This window comes from Pelophylax lessonae, assembly GCF_965119305.1.
Source record: "Pelophylax lessonae genome assembly, chromosome: 11".
NCBI lineage: Eukaryota > Metazoa > Chordata > Amphibia > Anura > Ranidae > Pelophylax > Pelophylax lessonae.
This window is the reverse complement of record NC_138778.1, coordinates 58,452,731-58,473,037: the sequence shown is the minus strand read 5'-3', so window position 1 is coordinate 58,473,037 and position 20,307 is coordinate 58,452,731. Positions and strand designations below refer to the sequence as shown.

Genomic DNA, 20,307 nt, shown 5'->3' with positions numbered 1-20,307 from the left:
GTCATTTAATGTTTGCCCTCTAAGGTGTTTAAGGCTTATCCATTAATTTGGAAGCCCCATCCTTCTGGTAAGCGGCCAGTCTTCTTGTTTCACTTATTGGTGATTTTCCACTACAAAAGCCGAGAAATGCGGCTCTCTATGCAGGCTGGGACTTGTGGTTCCTCTTCCAAAGATACCCCCTTCTTTTCACTAGAGTGGGTTCTTATTTTCCTCATTAGATATGGACACTTTCTTTATTATATGATTACATTGACTTTGTCACATCTGTTTTGTATATTTATTTATTGGGATTCACATTCAAAAAAAATATTTTTAAAAATGTATGTTTGTATCACCTCATGTTAGCGCTGCACGTATTAATATATAACTTTGAGGCACTGTCGACAGCACAGAAATAGGCAATCTGTGTGGCTGTGATGTTGCCCAATGGCACCTCCAAGCCAGATGGCTCCTGTCCGAATTTCAGAATATTTTCCAGAAAAGGCAGTTCACAGACACATATTTCAACTGTATTTAGCTGCTTGCCTACACTTCCACTTTAATAATGTTCTGCGTTGTTTGCAATCTATTTAAATATTCTAAAAATTCATATCATAACTTATCATGATATGACATCATTATAGGAATAAAAAACTGTCTCTCTTTTGGCAGGCTTGTTATTAGGACCTGACAGCGGGGGGTTTACACACATTCCTGGTGGCTACAGACTCCTGCCTGTCAGATTATTTCCACACACTCCCTGGTAACAGAGCCCCCGCCATGTATCCCGGGCTCTGCTTGCCCATCTGCAGGCAGGGACCAACATAACGGGTGCCACTCTCGTCCCCTCCTTGTTGCTGACCCAGAAAGCAACATGTTTGACGGCAGACTCCTGCCTGTCAGATTATTTCCACACACCCCCCAGTAACAGCCCCCCCACCATGTATCCTGGGCTCTGCTTGCCCATCTGCGGGCAGGGACAAACATAGCGGGTGCCACTCTCCTCCCCTCCTTGTTGCTGACCCAGAAAGCGACACGTTTGACGTCACTTCCAGGTCCGCAAGGTGATCTGCATTGCATTACATTCATTGGAGCACAGGGGAGACATCCAGGGTCTCATTAAAGAGAACCTATCACCAGAAAATCATCACATAGGGGACTATTTATCCCCCATGTGATGAAAAAAAAAAAAGTTACGTTAATTTTTTTTTTTTTTTTTAATTGTAAAAAATGTAAGTTACACCTAAGAACATAAAATCCCCCCTTCCAAAAACATTTTTGAGACCTCTCTACCTCCACGTAAACGTACTCGTCGAGGGCCCCTTCATATGAAAACATTGATTGCATATAGCCGAGCACGCCAGAGTGAGAGAAATATTTCTAGCACCAAAACTCCGTAACACTAAACTGATGACCTATAGGGGGCTTTTAAAGTGTCGCCTGTGAAAAATATAGGGTACTAAAGTTTGTTGCCATTTCATGGGCGCACACAATTTTAAGGTTTGGCATGTTAGGTATCTATTTACTGCAACCTCGTCTTTTATATTTTACCAAAAAAATTTAAATTTATTGCATTTGTGTGCCCTCAAGTTAACTTTAGTGTATTTTTTACTGAAATTTAGTGTTCCCTAGACCTTTGTGGTAATATCAAGTGACATAAAAAATTGGAACTACCACTATTTTATTCTCTAGGCTAGGGTGTCTGCTTTGAGAACATATATAATGTGTTGGAGGGGGTTTATGTAATTTTCAGGCCTAAAATGATTTTTTAATCATGTGCGCAAAATAAATGCAAAAACGGCTCTGGCAGTAAAAGGGCTAAAGGGTTAGTTCACCTTTACCAAAAAAAAACTGACTAGGCAGATAAGGGGTTCCTGTATTCCTGTAGATGGAAACGAAGGGTTAGGTAGATCATTTACGTACCTTCTAAAGCCTGGCTGGAAAACTCCCAGAGATCACCTTTTTGCAAGGACGTTGCTAAGAGATCTGTTACTGTTCACCTCTACCATTGCCATCTTAAGAGCATTAAAGGGCCCCCGGGCAATGCAGTGCACTGGGGCCCCGCCTACACAATCACCCAGAAGAATAAAAATGCAAATTATCAATAAGGCGATATTTATTGGTACAGCAGTGCCAGGCTAATGACAGCTTCCCAGTTCGGCTGCTGGGTCCGGTGAACAGTCACACATCAGACTCGGCTGTCCTGTGTGGGCCTATTCCCGTGGAGGCGGACAGGCATTCCTGCAGTTGTGGGCTTCCCCTCCACGGCGCAAGTGGCATGACAGCAGCGCAGGGCCGACAGACGCTTGCCACCTGCTAAGTTCAGCGGTGGGATGCACACAGAAATCGGGACTAAAGCTTGGCTGGGTCGCTGGCCAGGTGGGGCCCTACCCGAGCAAGTGGGGCCCCCGGGCTACTGCCCAGCATGCCCATTCGGTAAGATGGCACTGACCTCTACCATCACAAGTGCAAGCTCAACACTACTGCATCAGGGATGAGAAAGCACAAGTGAGCGGGTTTGAATCAGAGAAAGAGCTTGCACCTGTGAGCTTGCACCTAGTAAGAGCTAGGAGTCTCTTAGCAATGCCCTAGCAACAAGCCAGGTCAGGATGATGCAATCTTTGCGAGTTTTTCAGCCTACCAGGAGCCTTACACCAGAAGCTTTCTGAACTAAAAAAACAAGCATCCGGAGGTTAAAACAAAAATTAGCGGTGGGGTACATTTAATTGATACAAGGTGTCCCATAAACATTTTGCAATGATGCCCTGTGATTTCTAATTACACCCTTGTATACAAATCTTCTGTATTTCCTCTCCGCCAGCCCGGCTTTCAGGTCAGGCGGTGACACCGGCCTCCTTATTATGTCATTTTGACATATGTGCTCATTTCACATTAATGCATGTGAGATCACACAGTGGAACAGAACGGCTCTCCCGAAAAGTCCTCTCCTAATAAAACCATCTCTCGCTATGGATAGCATAAAAACAGAAACGGCACAGGTCAAGGAAGAACAGTATTTATTAGAAAAGCAAATAATATATTAAAGAAATCTCTGAAAGGTCACCTTGTCGCATTTCACTAGCGCCACAAGTCATCATCTGTCACACTGCTCTCTGGAAGCCTGCGCCAGGCAGGCCAGGGACACACACACACACTCACTTCCCTAAGGGGGATGCAACATGGAGACCATGTCTACAGTGCCTGAACATTAACAATTTCCTTTTACAACCACAGAAGTAAGGGCTGAAATGAAGAGGGGGCAGGATCCAAGGTTCACATCTGGACTCTTCATCTGGATGTTGCTCTCTATTTAACCCTTCCCTCATTCCTCTTCTTCACATTTTTTGATTTAACTTTGCTCTGGACAGCGGACAATGTCGTATTTCACGTATCCGACCTTTTCCACTTGCTTGCGCCATGTCATGCGCCAGAAGAACTGGTCTTGGCAGAAGTAGTATTTTCCTGCAAGAGGGAAGCATGTTAGGTTTACAAATGATGTCAGAGGATACAGGAGCAAAAAAAAATATCTTTCAAATAAACATTAAATGCCTTTGAGTTCAGGACAAAGTACACTTTAAAGCCATACTCCAAGGCAAACACATTATTTGCCTGGGCAAGAAACTAGGAAGTAAAACATGATAATTTCCTTGTCTCCCAACCTGTGATTGGACAATGAAGGAGCAGCAACAGAGTGATAAGGTTGTCTCTCTGATCTCTCCTCCTGTCAGCTTATTCTTTGCCATCTCATGCATCAAAGCCTGAGCTTTCCCTAGTCTTGCCCTTCTTTCTCCCAGTGGGTTTGCTACTATACTGGTATGTTCCAAGAGGCACACATTAGGTGAAATTCAAGTATTTAAACTAATTACCTTTAAAATTGTTTTTGTCTTGTTATAAATGCATTATTAGTGTATTTTTATATGTGCTTGGAATTTAGCTTTACGGCAGTTTTTTGTGGACTGGTGTAAAGTCGGGTCACTGTATAAATTTCACAAGTTTTCTTATTTCAAGGATCATCCTTTATCATCTACTTTTATTTTTTTTTTAAATGATTTATAATTGCTCAGCAACTATGTTGTAATTTGAATTCAATTTGGTATCTTTACTGTCTGAAAAGTCAAATGTGGTAATATTGTTGGCTATAAAATTATTATGTACAGAATGCCCCAAGAAATTACATTTTCCACTAATTTCCTCGCTTTTCCTAGCAGTTTCTTTCCTATTACAGCCGGTCATGTGATCCTAACAATCAGAGCTTCCTGTCTGAGCACTCCAACCACTTTCAGGAAGTTTAAGTAGAAGGCAGGGCTATGCAATATCCCCCCTTTAAATGTTGCCTCCCCACTCCTATTAAATTTGCCGCGTACAGTTTGTAATAAATCTCAATGCATATACTTGTTCTTAATTTTTTTCCAAGCAGTTATAAGGCCTCAAAGTGTGAGTGAGTGTCCTTGCCTGGGCAGGTCCAACAACGCTGCTGAATCCTTAGAGCATTGATGTCATCTCACCAGCATGCATAACTCTAAGGCGTTGTCGGCCCTGAAAGAGTTCCCGCCCACCAACAATGCAGGCAGACACACCTACTGGAGCTTTGCGGTCACATGACTGCTTGGAAAATGCTTGCAAAAAATGTGTTTTTATTGCAATTTATAAGAAACTCTATTTAAGGAATATGCAAGCAATGGCAGGCAACATTTTAAAAGTGGGGTATTGTAGAGCCCTAACTTCTGCTTTAATGATATGGCCTCTCTCTATGTCTACAGAGCAGACGCAGGTAAGCAAATGCAATGTAATTATCAAATCCTTGCAGGGTATACTCTATAATTGAACTAGAGAGATTTGTTTTTCTTAACAAAAGTATACATTTTCTGGTCCAGTTGTCATCTAGCTTTACATCAATGAATTCAACATCTCAGAAACGAAGACTGAAGAAGAGCCAGGCCTAGAAAAGTAAATGTGACATTTCAAAGGGCAGAATGGAAGGGCTCTATGCTTGTGATATGAAACCTACAGCACCTCTTCTCCAATGTGAAATTGCTAGGTTCCTCCTAATTGGCCCAACACCCTCCCATGGGGCTGGGCAAGAAATCCATAGCACAGTGTAAGCTCCATAAATTCGTTTTTCTAGAATGTCGATTTTTCAGAGTAAAAGAAACATAGTAGTGTTGTCTAGAGCAACCAACTGCATGGTGGCTTCATTTTCTAGCTTGGCAAATGTAATAGCTGGATCCTGATTGGCTGTCAAGGCCACCATCACCACATTCCGCTGTACTTTATACATTTCTTACTATGTTCTCATACTGATCTTTACCTTTATACACAAAGATGTCATGAGAATCACTGGGAACACCAGCAAAATCATCATCTGTGTTGCGTGGGTAACCCTTATCCACAGTTTGAGACTTCACATCAAGCCTGTTAAAAGAAAACATTATTTAAACACAGTCACATTTTTTTGGACTTTGATAACCTACATATCAACAATGCAATTTTTCAATAAATGACAATGGCGTCACTATGAATTTTTGTGCCTATTGAGCTAAAACTACAGATTGTAATTATCATAATTTGGTATGCCTGGTCATAATTTAAGAACTATATAATGGTTGTTCATGGTTGTGGTTGTAATGGCCATTTTCCATATGTGGGTCTACAGAAGTTAGAACTTTGTTAACCAGCTTTATATTGGCATCTATTAAATCTCAATATGAACAACCGGTTTTAACCACCTATGTTAAAAGCATATGATTATAGAGATGGAGGGGGGAGGGTGTTCTGTAGTTCATTAATGGAGAACTCAGGCAGGGCTAACAACACTGCTTGGGGTTTCTGTACAGGCAGCATTGCCAACAAACTACGGGAAGTTGGGAGTTTACTGGATTTCAGATTTGTAGAATAATCACTAAAGAGAGCTCTCACTGTCTCAGTTCTTATTTTTATATGTCTCTGTTTACAACTCTTGGGGTGACACATAAACCACATGGGAAATGCATTGTTTTAAGTGAGTCGTCTAATTTAGAGATTTGTGTTTTATGAAAAATAATTAAAGTAATCATTGTGTAGAGGTGCAAAACAGGAAGCAGTGACTAAAAATATCATCACTCAGGATAGCCAAGCAACTAGCATTTTCAGATGGAAGAATCACAGCCTGTTTTAGTTTACTATAAGTCCCAACTTTTCTTGCAGCCTTACCTCCAGTATTTGTCACCATTGAATAACAGGACTTTCCCATTATCCCGTGTAACAGCTCCCAAGATTTTATCCACATCCTTGCCAAAGCCCAACTTATCGAGACTTCGTGGACCCAGAACACTGCTTCCTGTGTATTGCCAGAATTTGCGTCCTGCAGAAAGAACCATACTTAAGCTGGTTACACACTATGAGAAAATCAGGCGAACAATTGTCCGATTTTCCTCGTTTCACAGCAAGTCGGAACCGAGGAATGAAATAATGTACAAAATGACAAAAGCTTTTTTTTTTTGTTTATTGTTTCTGATCATGCGCAGTCTTTCATATTTTATTTTTTTCGTACAAAAACAATAAACATTAAATGCAAATTATATGTTCTGTTCATGTATGAGAAAATTTTGGTGTTTGTCTCTTCAGAATTTTTCATTTGCAAAGTCTGTATCGGATGTCGAAAGTTGTGTACACACTATACGAAAATTGAATGATCGTGCTTCATATGGAATTTTTCTTCCGATTTTCTCATAGTGTGTACCCAGCTTCATTTGTACCACATAATACTAGGTTTCACATATCAGTAACATCTTCAATAGGAGAGTGAAGTAATAAATTAAAGAGGAGTAACACAAACATGAAAGCAGATTTTAGGCAGTGTCGGAATGATAAAAGATGGCCGTTTGTTGGGTTGGTACAGGTTGCTTTTCTATACTAATAGATTTCTGCTTTACTATAATCAATATGAAACCATATTTTTTAAATATTTTGTAATCTCAGGTATACTTCTTTTGTCCATTCATTAGTAGAGTAAACATGAGCATGCCCATGGATGGAAGTCATCATATTAAAAATGAGTATTGATTTTGCCAAATAATTGCTGAACTGGGTAGAGTTTCTGGTGATAGAGGATAGGAACCTAATTTTTGCACCAGTGCATTTAGAAAAGTTTAATTATACAATGAAGAATAAATTACTAAACCCACATCAGTCATTGTAATTTAGTGACATTCCACCCACTGATTTTTTATACTATACTTCTAAAGCAAGCTTGCCTGAAATTAAAATTGCCCATACACTCTCTGATTATTGCCAAGGAAGGTTCGGAAATTTTTGGGCTACTATTGACTTTCCTGCTCTGTAGTTATTGATTGGATTGTTGGCTCTTGCATAAGGCTCTATTATGCCTTTTGTTTTGTCTTCTACATCACATGGATGGTTGACCACCTTCTTAACAGCCCATATCATGCCAAATTTGACCATCATTCCAAATTACTAAATATGTTGCAGAGCTGCCCCTGCCAAAAAATTTTGGGTGGCTTTGTCTGTCCATATGTGGCCATCTTACGATGTCTGGCATACTTATAAAAACTGGTCTGCTATCAATATGTTGCATTGTTTTTTAACCATTATTGGGCTGTCAAATGTACAGTCCTATTTAAAAAGGTCATTGTGTTGTGCATAATTATTACCTGAGAAAAAGAAAATCTTCTTGCTTTGAGGGTCCTGAAATGCTGTGTCAATGTTGGCAGGAAGTTCAGGCCAAGTGTCTGAGATCTTCTTAGAAGACTTAGGGGGCCCACTGGCAGGTAGTTTCCAGTACAATCTAAAGAACAAAATAGTAATTAATAGGAAACCTAAAAATGGCATCTATAAATTCTAAGGCCCCCTTGCGATTTTTGTACAAGCCACCCTATTTTCAGCTCCCCTTACCCATCCTTAAAGAGGTGAAGCTCCCCTTGTAATTCTGCAATGGCATCAAATTCCTTCACTTTGCAGGGGTCTTGTGTTGGGTCTACTGGGGAATCAGAAGGCTCTACACTTTCAGTGGTAGTTGGTGTAGCAGTGGTGGTGGGTGAAGGAGTTGTTTTTTTAGGTTTCTTGGTGGGCTTTGGTGGAGTTGGATCTGGACCAGTTCCAGCACCTGAAAATGTATAAAACAGTTAATCATAATGTTCCACCTCTCTTAGTCTGCTACTGTCTGCAATATGTTTTGTAATTAATCACAATGACTTGCTCTGCTGTGCTGCAATATATCATAGACGTATAGGAGGTGACAACAGGCAGAAGTTTACCCTTTTTATCTGCTGAGTTTTCTACTGAAGGCATTCCTTAAAGAGCCTTTACAAGAAACAGCTGGAGGCGTATTTAAAAAGATATAAAACAATGCGCAAAGTACAGTACAACAAGCAATCTTCCACTGACTGCTCGAAACCACTGAATGGTGAATCTAGATAGTTGCTTTGAGTTAAAGTGAAAATATGGCCAGGCAATATAGATTAAAGTGTTTGCACATTCTCACCCAGCTGCATCTGAGCTTTAAAACCAGCCCTCACCAGTCTCTGTCAATTTAGGCACTACAGAGCAATTCATTCTCAAAGTTCACAGCAGAAGCACTGAAGTCTTTTTTTAAATCAGAGATCTCAAAACTTTGGCTCAGGAGCCGGATGTGGCTCTTTGCTTGCCTTTACCAGGCCATTGGGACATTATTCTTCCCACTGATACAAGGCACTTTTCCTTCTATACCAACAATGGGACATAATTCCTGTCACTGATACCAACAATAGGACACCATTCCTACCACTGACCCCAACAATGTGGCATTATTCTTCCCACTGACACCAATGATGGGACACTATTTCTTCCCCTAATACCCTAATACCCACACTGGGGCACTATTCCTCCCACTAATAACAATGATGGGGCATTCGTTACTACTATTGATGCCAGTGCATTTTCTATTCCCACCGGCCACAGTCCTGCCCCCTCAAAGTCTGAAGCACAGTAAACTGGCCCTTTGTTCAGAAAGATTGTAGACCCCTGATTTAGATTATTCTCTCATCAGCTAATGTTCTCCTTCTCCCCTTCTCAGAACTCCAGCTCAGTGAGAGAGAAGGAAAACAAGGAGAGCTGAGCTGCTTTGAGAACAGCTTGAAGGATTTTATCGCTTCTGCTGTGAACCTTGAGGATGATTTGGTCCACAGTGCCTGCTGCTAAAGAGGTCAGCGACTGATATTTAAACCTAATGTACTGCTTGTTAAGAATATGTAAGCACTTTTATGTTCATAGCCTAGATAGGAATTAGTCCCTAAGAACAGCCAGATTGGGCCACAATAGCATATCTTTGGGCAGCAGGAAATATTGCTAGACTAGAGAAACAAGCAGTCCTTCATTGCTTTGCATCTGACCACTCTCTACTGTCTACAACAAGGCTAACATTGAATTTGATTATAATACTCTGCCTTGCACCAAATATCATTCTTCAGAAACCTCTAAAATCAGTTCCATATACTCAAATATTGTTTTGTGATTTCATGCCAAATATATCTGTTAAAAAAAACAGCGTTCCCTGTGATTGTACCTTTATGACAAATCATATTCTGCAGGTGACCATTCAAAACCAATCTGTGGTTTGAGATTGCAGGCAAGATCTCAAAAGCTCAGTGAGCCTGCTTTGTGCTCACACTGTCATTGATGTTCATATATGCTTAGATGACGGCAACTTCATGCAAACATATGAAAAGATGAATATAAAAGAAACTACACAACATAAAAACACCATTGGTGTGACATTTTGTCACAGTTAGAAAAAAGACAAAATTCAATAACATTCATCCTATTATCTTAAATTCTACAGAAGAAGGCAAAATAAGCCACCAATTTATTCTCACGGGTGGAGTGTTTGGTGGGGGGCAAGGGAGTTCCTTTGACGTAATCATCGGCAGTGAGCTTACCTCCCGTGGTTAGTGACTTCTTTTATGTGCATTTTCTTATGTTACTTTATTCAGCACCAGTATCTCTCTTGCTTTTAAACAGCTTTCTGAGGCTTTACTGAGCCTGAAAAGACCAAGCAGCTTCAAAATATGATAGCTGATTTGTTATCTACTTTAAAGCTGAACTCTGGACAAAAAAAACCTTGAATTTAAATATATTCCTCAATGGCTACAAAGACTTAAAATCTACTTTGTGTGCACCAAATCCCTTTGTAAACCCAGATATTACCTTAGAAAAGCAGCAGTCAGTGACATCATCGCTGTGCTGCACATCGCCTCTGCAGATAGCAGAGCTGTGGGAGGGACCCAGCAGGCCCACCCACTACAAGCTGCTGGCAGAAAACTACAGGAGGGGGAGGAGACAAGACCAGTCACCCTGCACAAAGAGAGAGAGCAGCAGTGATTGGTCTTCATTACAGGAAGCTCCCATACAGAGGTCAAGTTTCTCACTGGTTTAATTAATCTGAATAAAAACACAAAGTACACCAAGATTCAAGTAAGAATACACATGTCTTTTGTATTTAGCCAAAATGTGCTTATCCTGGAGTTCAGCTTTAAGGTCATTGCAAAAAACGAGGGGGACACTCGAGAGAAAAATAAGTTTGCATACAGAAAGGCTTCTTTACATTAGGAGCCATGAAAATGTGAAATATACTTTCCCAGGAGCCATCTCCATAGATTGCTTCAAGAAAATGTTAAATGTGTTTCTAAACGCACAAAATATAACTGACTTATAATATTAAACAAAAAAAACACTGTAGATTGTTATTCCAGACAGTATCCAATTGCAATTGGGGTTCAGGAAGGGCTTTAGCATGTTAGACAAAGCTTTATAAGAGTGTATAGCTTTCCTATGGATCAACATTGGGTTTAGGGTTCTGAGTATTTTGGCGTATTTATTTTTGTCTTTTAGTTGAACCTGATGGATATGTTGCAGCCTTCCACTATGTAAACTATGAGCTTTCTTGTAAACCAATCAAGGGATTGGAGTTCCTCTGGTAAAACCCCAGCAGATCAGAAGTGGGAGGACGTCAATGGCATTTCCACTTTCTAAATGAAAAAAATTACATACTGAAAAAATTATTTTGCTGACTGTTACCATTTTCCCTTTGGTAAAAAAACTCCAAAGCAACAAAGATAGATGTTACCACCTGGTCTGACTATATTTATCATAGTGAGAAAAGAAACTGTAATTCCATGGGCATGTTTGGATTAAAGAAGGCATCAACATCCCAGATAGCAAAGATAACTTGCCACAAATTTGTGGCAGTGTTGAATTGAAAGTCTGTTAAAGCGGAGTTCCACTCGTCTGACCTCACTGCAACGATGTACATCAGCAGTTCGGCCTCCCTCCTCCTTTCCCTGCTGCTGAGTCAAGGCTTCACTACCAAGTTCCCTAACCGGCAATGGTGACGGCAGCACCCTACAGCACAATCGGCTGTTGTGCCGCCATCGCTGGATTCCAGGACAGGTAAGTGTCCTAATATTAAAAGTCAGAAGCTATAGTATGTGTAGCTGCTGACTTTGAATTTTTGTAGAGGGAGGGGGGGGGATGGAACTCCCCTTTAACATGCTGCACGCTTTCACTGGCAAGTTGTACACCTGCAGAGCACTTGAAGCACAAATTCGAGTTGACACTTCTCCAATTTGTAGCAAATTTGCGTGGCAAGTCTCTAGCAAGAGCAAAGTTGCAGTGATGAGTCAAGAGCTCTGCAAGTCTGCAGCATGAAACTTCAGCCCAGTGACTCCTGTGGTTGGATGACTATTGCACAACATGACGGAACCAGAACTTGCATCAGACTTGCAGAATGTTTGCAAAGAAAGTTGATCTGGAGTCATGCAATGTGGATTTGCAGCAATTGTGCAACAAACTTATGAAGCCTGGCAAGTCCAAAAATAGATTAGCAAGTCATTTTCAAACTTGCAGCACAATTGCTTGCTATCTGGGATTACTGATTCTACAAGGTAAGGATAGCACTGCAAGGAAGGGGGGGGGGACATATTTGCCCATTGCATAAAAGTATGCTCAGACAGTACAAGTGTACATGTTTTTGCACATGCTGTAAAAAAATAGCTTGGCATCTGGAGTTCGTATGCATGATCACACCACCGTTCTTAACGCTGTTTGAGCGTAACGGTGAAAGCTCTGTCTATGCTAGTAACTCAATGGCTTTGTGTTTATCTGAAACTCCTGTGCCATTTTGTATGGGTGATAAGTCAGCTTTAAATAGTAGTTTGCTGTTGTGCACATGCAGTCAGGTGTTTGCTAATTACAGTCCCAATTCTTTAACCCCTTTTATCTCTTAACAATGTTCTTGGCTTTCCTGTTTCTTTCACAGTCAGTCCGGACTCACTGGTTGCCAGGCAACAGCATGGCTGTCATCAAAATTCTTTTGAAAATTAGTGAAAAAGAGCTTTTAATCACCGCCAGTGACCCATTATGTCCTAATAATCTAAATCAGGATAAACAAAGAAAATAAATGGCATTTCAGGGTTGTTCAGGGCTAATTGGATTCCTTACCATACAAATACTGGATCCCTTCAATGTCGTCAGAGTGAAGATGGAAGTCACTGTCATACTTGTAGTTGGGATACATTAGAGCATCCTGGATGCTGCTGTGCTCAAGGCCTAATGCGTGACCAAATTCATGTGCTGCCACCAGGAAAAGGCTGTAACCTGTGCAAAATTATTCATTAAAAGAAAACTGACAATTAGAATCGGTCATCAGATCACAGTATCTTTTATGTTTATTCAATATGCAGTAATCCATAGCAGATGATCAGTTTATAATATACCCTAGCAAGATTTTAAACTGTAACAAGCAAACTACCCTCTCCTTTCCCCAACACTGCAGGGGGTAAATGCTATTTTTTGCCTAGGGGTATAGGAATAAAGTGTAGTACTTGGTATTCCTCACTCCAGCAAGGTCCCTCAAACAATGCAACCAGTCCCAGGAAGACTTCTCCAAGGGGCTCCAAGCCATAGATGTACGCAGCCTATTGCATTAGAGTGTGCACCTCAAAGTTCCAACACATTTGCATGTGTGACATATCTACCCCCCTCCATCCTGAAACAATCGGGGGGGGGGTGGGAGGGCAAGGGGGACTTAGGCAGCAGAAAGAAGAAGAACAAGGACAGGAGAGGTGGCATATATTGGTACCAATCCAATGTATTTTCCTCATGTGGCAGCTGAATGTAGGCAAGAGGGAGAGAAGAAGGGAGATCTGTTCCACTAATATCCACCCTCGCTGCCCCTCCTGTCCAGGTTCTGGGGGTTTGAAAGGAAGGATCACAAATTTACCTGTCACTTGCCCGCGATCAACGGGTTGCCAACCCCAGGATTAGGATGTGCCCAGGAACATCTGGCCTACCACTTGTGCACGTCTATGCTCCCAGCCATAGTCTCACTCCTAACTCCTCCACCTACAAAGCAGGGTTATTCGCCCTGCATTTTACAAGATAAAATAGCAGGACTGCCCACAGCCCAGAGCACCGAAGGGAGAGGAGGACAGCACTAGAGCCATAGTCTCACTCCTAACTCCTCCACCTACAAAGCAAGGTTATTCGCCCTGCATTTTGCAAGATAAAATAGCAGGACTGCCCACAGCCCAGAGCGCCGGAGGGAGAGGAGGACAGCACTAAAGCTGTCTGGAGCAGAAGTAAGATAAGTAATGCTGAATCTCATCTCCACCTAAACGTAATGAGCATTTTACCCAGCAGGGGGCCTCAATGCAAGGGTTTTTTTATCTTTAATTCCAGCCCAGAGCTGGTTTTTACTATAGGCTCAAAGTTTCAGAAATACGACATACTTTAAAACAGTTTAAAACTGTTTAAAATACCAATGTATAATAGCACGCCGCAGGATTATACAGTATATATGTGATCTACACAAACTTTGCATGTTCCAGATGTCCACATTTTCATGAGACAGCAACAGAGTTCCCACCCTGGAGCATACAAAACTTGAGTATACCTAAAGGAAAAATTTGTATTTTAGTTTTGGATGGGGGGGGGGGGGGGGATTAGAGCCACTGTCAGTTTTTATCCTTCAATGGGGACACAAGGTCTGGTGTCCCCAAGAGATTCCCTTAATTATCAGGAATTCCTCTAACTTCCTGTTATAGCTATGGGACAAAAAGTGAAGGTTAAGCTCACCGATAAGATAAAGATGTTAAAAATAAACCTTACAGGGGTTATACCCTCCCTTACTCTACTCAAAATGATAAAAGTGTCCTATTAGTAAGATTTACCTTCACTTGTAGATTCAATAGGAAGTGAAGGGATATCTTTCCAATATGAATTGAATCCCCTATTGGACAGCTGTGACAGGAACATGTGTCCCATTGGAAGGTTTTTCCTCTATTTCTTGATCTGAATTAGTGGATTTACACTTACTTTCATTCGCATTGATGAGCAAGACAATTTGAGAAAGAAAATCTCCCTAATGGGGACACTGACACCAATAAAAACATAAAAGTGGTTCTGCCCCCTCACCACTCTATACAAATCTATAAAAAATTACCTTTAGCTATACTTTAATATAAAAAATGTGTGTGGTTTTCCCAAATATGGGCATGGCTGAGCAGATCTTGGCAGTTGTTGGTCAAATTTGAAAGTTATCAAAGCTGGTTTTAGATTTGAACCTATTTAGGTTATGCAGTCAAGGTCTTTGCTGTTTTTTTTCCTTTTGCTGGATTTTATTATTTAATATTTTAAAGTCTACCAAATTGTACTGGATTAGTAAGATACGAATACCCTCTGATGCTTCTTCTAACAAATGTTGAACTCTATAATAAACAGACACAGTAATGAACTGGAACAAAAGGATCAAATGATTCCCCTTGTTGAGTGCAAACTCCATGAACCTTCCAAAAGCCACAACCACACAATGTTTTAGGTTATTTGGCTTTATGTAAAGCAAAGCTGGTCCATTAATTTAAAATTGTGTCCTTCAAAAGAACTCTCTGTATTGCCTCTGAATAGCATCCAATCAAATCTGCCCTAGAAATTATAAATAATAAAAGTGTGAATCAGAATAGTTGGCACAGGGAAAAAGCACCAAAGATATTTCCATTGATGGTTAAAGAGACCTTGTCACCAGTCCATTCATTTAAAACCATAATTTTACCATAAGATTATATGTGCATTTAACATATGGCATATATGTTTTTTATCTGCAAAATCTTCCATTATGTAGCCATCCAAAAGCCCTTGGAAGTGATCTCAGCAGTCCCAGCAGAGTCAAGTATTCCCCTTCACCCCTTCGCTCCTCCCCTAAAAGGTTGTATAGGAAGGTGAGGGGTGTGGCAAAAGATCTGGGTCAGCACAGACAGTAATTAGACACTTCCAGAAAAGGAGGGGTTTATAACATAAAATAAGAGAAGGGGCTGTGCTGCGGAATTAGTTAGCAATTTTTCTAGCAAGTTCTAAGGTACACTTAAAGTGATTACAAATGTATTTTTAGAAAAGAAAAACATTGCAAGTAAGCTTCTAAAATACCTTTATGTGCCTTTACCTGCAATTTTTTTTACATTCGCAACAATGTCTCCTTAAGGGAGCTAATTAATGCAGGTCCTGAGCAAGATGTTGGCTGCCATAGTTGATTTCCTTTCTTAAAATGCTAGTTTAATGGTTGCTATCCTGACCCTCAGGCCATAAATTCTTGTCATAAAGAGAGTCAAAGCATTGAAGCCAGAGGCTCGGCATTATAGCCAGGTAACCATTATTTTTAGAAGGCAAGATTAGTTCAATATAGCTGTAATTTTTGGAGTGATAGGTGGGAGATCTTGTGCAAGAAAAAAGAGGCACAATCCCCAAAAGTGAAGCTAGTTATGGAAATAAAGTCTCCCCGGATCTTTCAAGTAGATAGATATGGGGAAATAGGGGTTTTTAAGGTGCCCAATATGCAGTTAGAAACAAGTACAATGTAGGATAAAAACAACAATGTTTATTATACACAAATAAAATCTAGAAATACATTCTAAAAACATGTAGTAGACGCTACTAAGGTTGTTATACAACCAACAAAGCACTTGGAGGTAACAAAGAGTGGTGGGATCGATGCGTTTCACCTGAAATGGGCTTCTTCAGGATCCACTTCGTATTCACATCTTTTTGACCCAAAGTTTAAAATAATAGGGGAAGCTGATATCGCCATTTTGACACACTTTACCGGTCTGGGAGCTCATCCAGTGTTAAGGACATTGGCTGAGTTCATGGGGAAATTTGTTCCCCTTCCAATGGTGGATTTTTGATCCATAGTACGGCTTTTTTGGGGCTGTCTTTTGCTCTTTGGTCAGTACCACCTCAGTATCACCTCAAGCATCCGGTTTAAACTGGGCTTCCTTCCCTTGCAAGGGGGGCTACTACCATTCGGATCTTTCCATCTGCTGGGTATCTCTTTTATCAGCTTCCCCTATAATTTTAAACTTTGGGTGAAAAAGCTGTGAACACGAAGTGGATCCTGAAGTAGCCTTTTTCGGGCAAAACGCCTCAATTCCACCACACTTCGTTACCTCCAAGTGCTTTGTTGGTCGTATAACAAGCTTGATAGCGTCTACTCCATGGTTTTAGAATGTATTTCTAAATGCAAGACTGCATTTTTTGGCATGTTAAAAATCCCCTATTTCCCCATATCTCTCTGCTTGGGAGATCCGGGGAGACTTTAGTTCCACATTTGTAGTTTTTACCATAGGTTTCCCATTTGACCAGCGTACCTTGGTCTGAGCAGAAGCCCCATTTCCTATCGCGATCATAGCTGGAGGTAGTGGCACACCACTTCTTTCCATCCCCTCGGCCTTCAGTGGTGCACTGGTTGAAGGTATTCCCCAGGAATGTAAAGGGAAAAACGCAAGGGTCTCCTGCTGAGTTTCCGCCAATGACAGCTGTGTCTATAAGAGGAAAGCAGTGTTCAGTACTGACTGTATAAATCCAGTATGACTTATGGCATGACAAGTTCGGTATAAGCACTATAAATTTTATTCACACACATTTAGCATAAGGTGAGCTATACAATAAAATCAGAAGCCTTTACCTCTGTTTGGACAGAAACCATATTTGACATCTTTGTCATAATTGGCAGTGGTACTACACCAGCGGTACCCATCTGTACGCCCGTCAGTAGTGCATGAAGAATAGGATTCTTCTTGAAATATAAATGGGAAGACACAAGGCTGACCATCACTGTTTCCGTCAAATGTGTATAGCACTGAGGAGAAATTAGAAATCATATGTAAGGGTATGCATTGATTTTACATCATCAGTAATCAGTATTATCATCAAAATGTACTTTGTACATAGTTTATGACAATCACAACAATAACTTAAATGTGCTGTTCTTACATGCAGCTTTGAAATTCTTCCTGCTTTGAGGCGAATCCGTGCTTGCAACAGGTTCAGAAGCAAGGAAAAAACACCATCTGAAAGCTCCAGTCAGATTTTCAGAGCTTACACAGGGTTGACTGTCTCCCTGACCTCATTTGACAGCACTGGACCAATCAGCAAGTACTAGGGGGTGCCACATGGGGTTAGCCGCATCTTCTTCCATAGTTGGAAGCAGAGATGTATAGTAACTAAGTAGAACTACTTCACTACTGTACTTAAGTACCGAAAGGCGGTATCTATACTTTCCTAGAGTAGAATTTTTTTCTCCTACTTCCACTTTTACTTCACTACATTTTTTCAATGATTTCAATACTTCTACTCCGATATTTTTTTTTGTGCTGCATAGTTACTCGTTACTATTATAAAAATTACCACTGCCAGAACAGTAGATGGCAGGTTTCATGAAGCACAAAACATGTGTATTATCAGCGCATACGAAAATAAATGCTACTATATGTATAAATAAAAACTGCATTTGAAATAATAAAAAACAATATGATGTTCAAACTTTTGACTTCTTTCTTTAATAACTACATAACACAGTACTTGTACTTTTACTTTCAGTACTTGAGTAGCAATTTTTTTTCAAAACTACTGGTACTTTTACTTTCAGTACTTGAGTAGCAACATTTTTAAAAAACTACTTGCAATACTTAAGTACAAAAAATGTTGAATACTTTAGTACTTCTACTCAAGTCACTTTTTGATCGAGCACTTCCACTTCTACTCAAGTCACTTTTTGATCGAACACTTGTACTTTTACTCAAGTATGGGTTTTGAGTACTTTATACAACTCTGGTTGGAAGTAATGGATATTTCCAACGTTTCTGGCAGTTAAACCGTTTGAAGTAAGGCTGCTGCTAGGGGATCAGACTTCAAAGAAGAAATACTACAAGTACTTTGTCCCAATGGTAACTGAATACTTACTCTACATAGGCAAAACACAGGTTCAGTTTAAAGTGTATGCATAGCAAAAACTTATTTTTTTCCATTTTGGATAGAGTAGGAAAGAATTAAAATCACTTTTGTTTTTTGTTTTTTTGTCTCGTTAGGGAGATTTTCCTTTACTTCGTTTTCTTAAGAAGCAACAGGAAGTAAGAGGAAATCTCTACAAAGTGAGACCACCAGAGCAGGTGTCCCCATTGTAAGGTTTACCTTTACGTCTTGTTCTAACGAAAACTGTCTTGGTGACATTGGTCGCCAGGACGAATAGGAAAGGAAACAGACCACAACAGCCTGACAACCTTTTAGCCTCTCAATCCTCTATTAAAAGGAAAGAGAAACATTTTGGCAACAAATACATTTTAGGAGTGAGTTTGGAGCTCCTAAACCTGTCCCTACATATGTCTAGGGGACACAACTGTGTCTCTACTTAAGTAGGGGCCTGACAGGAGGAGCCAATAAGCTCCCGAATGTGTCTGTCTCTGATGAGATTTCAGTTGGCGATTCCTCCACATCACAGCAGCATTCAGTGGAATGGAACAGGGAGAGGTAAGTATTTACTATCCATTTTTGTAGGTAACACGTTTATTGGCACTTTAATCTTACTGACAGAGCCCCTTTCAGTACAGTAATTTAATTGTGATTACTTGATACTTACATTCACTTGGGCAGAAGCCATATTTTTTGTCTTTGTCGAAATCAGCTGTTGTACTGCACCAGAGGTGGCCATCCGATCGCCCTTCACTTGTACAGGAGGAATAGGACTGGCCGTTAAAGGTGAAGGGAAAATGACACAGTGCGCCATCTGCATTACCAAACCGAGTCTTCACCACTACAAAAGGGAGATATAAAATATTTGGAGTCTTTAGCTGATTTTGTCACATCAGAAAATATCCTTTAGTCCAGCACTTATTTTACATCTGATAGGTAAATTTGTTATACATGTAGCTAGGTGCTGGGTTACAGCAGTATGGTGATAGAGACATTGCCCTTTATTTTTCTCTCCCTCTACTGAGATACTGATGTTATGCTGCACCATCCTCCTCTAGTCAGCATGGAGAGAGCTAAAGTCAAGCAAGCCTAAAGACTTCTGTGCAGATTGCTGAGACTCCTGGGAGTTGAAGTTTGAGACAGCGGCCATATAATGGCTACACTATAATGGTTACACTACAGATCCCAATGGGCACTGTGCAGTAGGAAATGTGGAGAGATGATTTTTATTAAAATGACTGGGAAAGTTCTTTCTCTTGGCACTGAGGGAGTCAGGCTGGGTTCACACTGATGCAAATTGGTTGCAGGTTTCCCCTCATCCAATTGACATGACAGGAGAGTGTGACTAGCTCTCAATAGAGCCGGTTCACACAGCTCCGGGGCGGCCGCGGAGTGCACTGGAAAAGGGACCTGTGCATCTTTGGCTCCATTTCAGGAGTGATTGTAGGCAAGAATTCAGACCTGATTCACACCTAAAATGGTGAACAGACACGCACTGGACCCCAGGCATGAACCCGTGGCCGCATCAGTATGAATCCAGCCTTAGAAAGAGCACCTCTGGGTGAATATTCGTCTGCTAGCTGGAGGCCATACAAGCAGAGATCTAAGCCTGAGACTGGGATTGAGGACACCTGGGGGTAGCGCAGCACTGCCTACATCACAGCACCTGCACCACTGCCGCAGGGAGGCTGGATTGTCCACTCATCCTCTTCTTCCTACCACTGATCACCAGAGGCTTTGGGGGAGAGACCAAGGGGGCTCTCCCTTCTACAGCAAGAGGTCACTGCAGTAAACTGGGGCTGGGGAGAGGGCTATTTGCCCATTGCTGATACTGCTAGCAGGGATTGAGTCACTCAGAGCAAGACACCAAGTGTACCCAATCCATACTGCACCATATACCACACTTAAACCAAACCTAGACTGCTTACCAACCCTATACCACATTATTCCGTACCTTACCAATCTGACCCACATCTATCTTGAACCTGTGCTGAGACTATAGTGTACCTATACTGCATGCAGGTTAACTGGGACTGTCATTAAGTGCATCAATGCTCTTAA

General features: G+C 40.9%; 1 protein-coding gene across 1 annotated transcript in view; it reads right to left on the bottom strand.

The window, feature by feature from the left end:
- Window positions 1-2,979: 2,979 nt before the first annotated feature.
- MMP9 (matrix metallopeptidase 9) overlaps window positions 2,980-20,307 on the bottom strand; it is a 28,215-nt gene continuing 10,887 nt past the window's right edge. The window contains exons 5-13 of the mRNA XM_082271326.1: window positions 18,914-19,087; window positions 16,964-17,137; window positions 16,647-16,820; window positions 12,451-12,606; window positions 7,870-8,080; window positions 7,629-7,762; window positions 6,169-6,319; window positions 5,288-5,391; window positions 2,980-3,441 (exon numbers count right to left, since the gene is read on the bottom strand). Of these exons, the coding sequence (XP_082127452.1) occupies window positions 3,329-3,441; window positions 5,288-5,391; window positions 6,169-6,319; window positions 7,629-7,762; window positions 7,870-8,080; window positions 12,451-12,606; window positions 16,647-16,820; window positions 16,964-17,137; window positions 18,914-19,087 (1,391 nt within the window). The 3' untranslated portion in view covers window positions 2,980-3,328. The remainder of the gene's footprint in view (window positions 3,442-5,287; window positions 5,392-6,168; window positions 6,320-7,628; window positions 7,763-7,869; window positions 8,081-12,450; window positions 12,607-16,646; window positions 16,821-16,963; window positions 17,138-18,913; window positions 19,088-20,307) is intronic.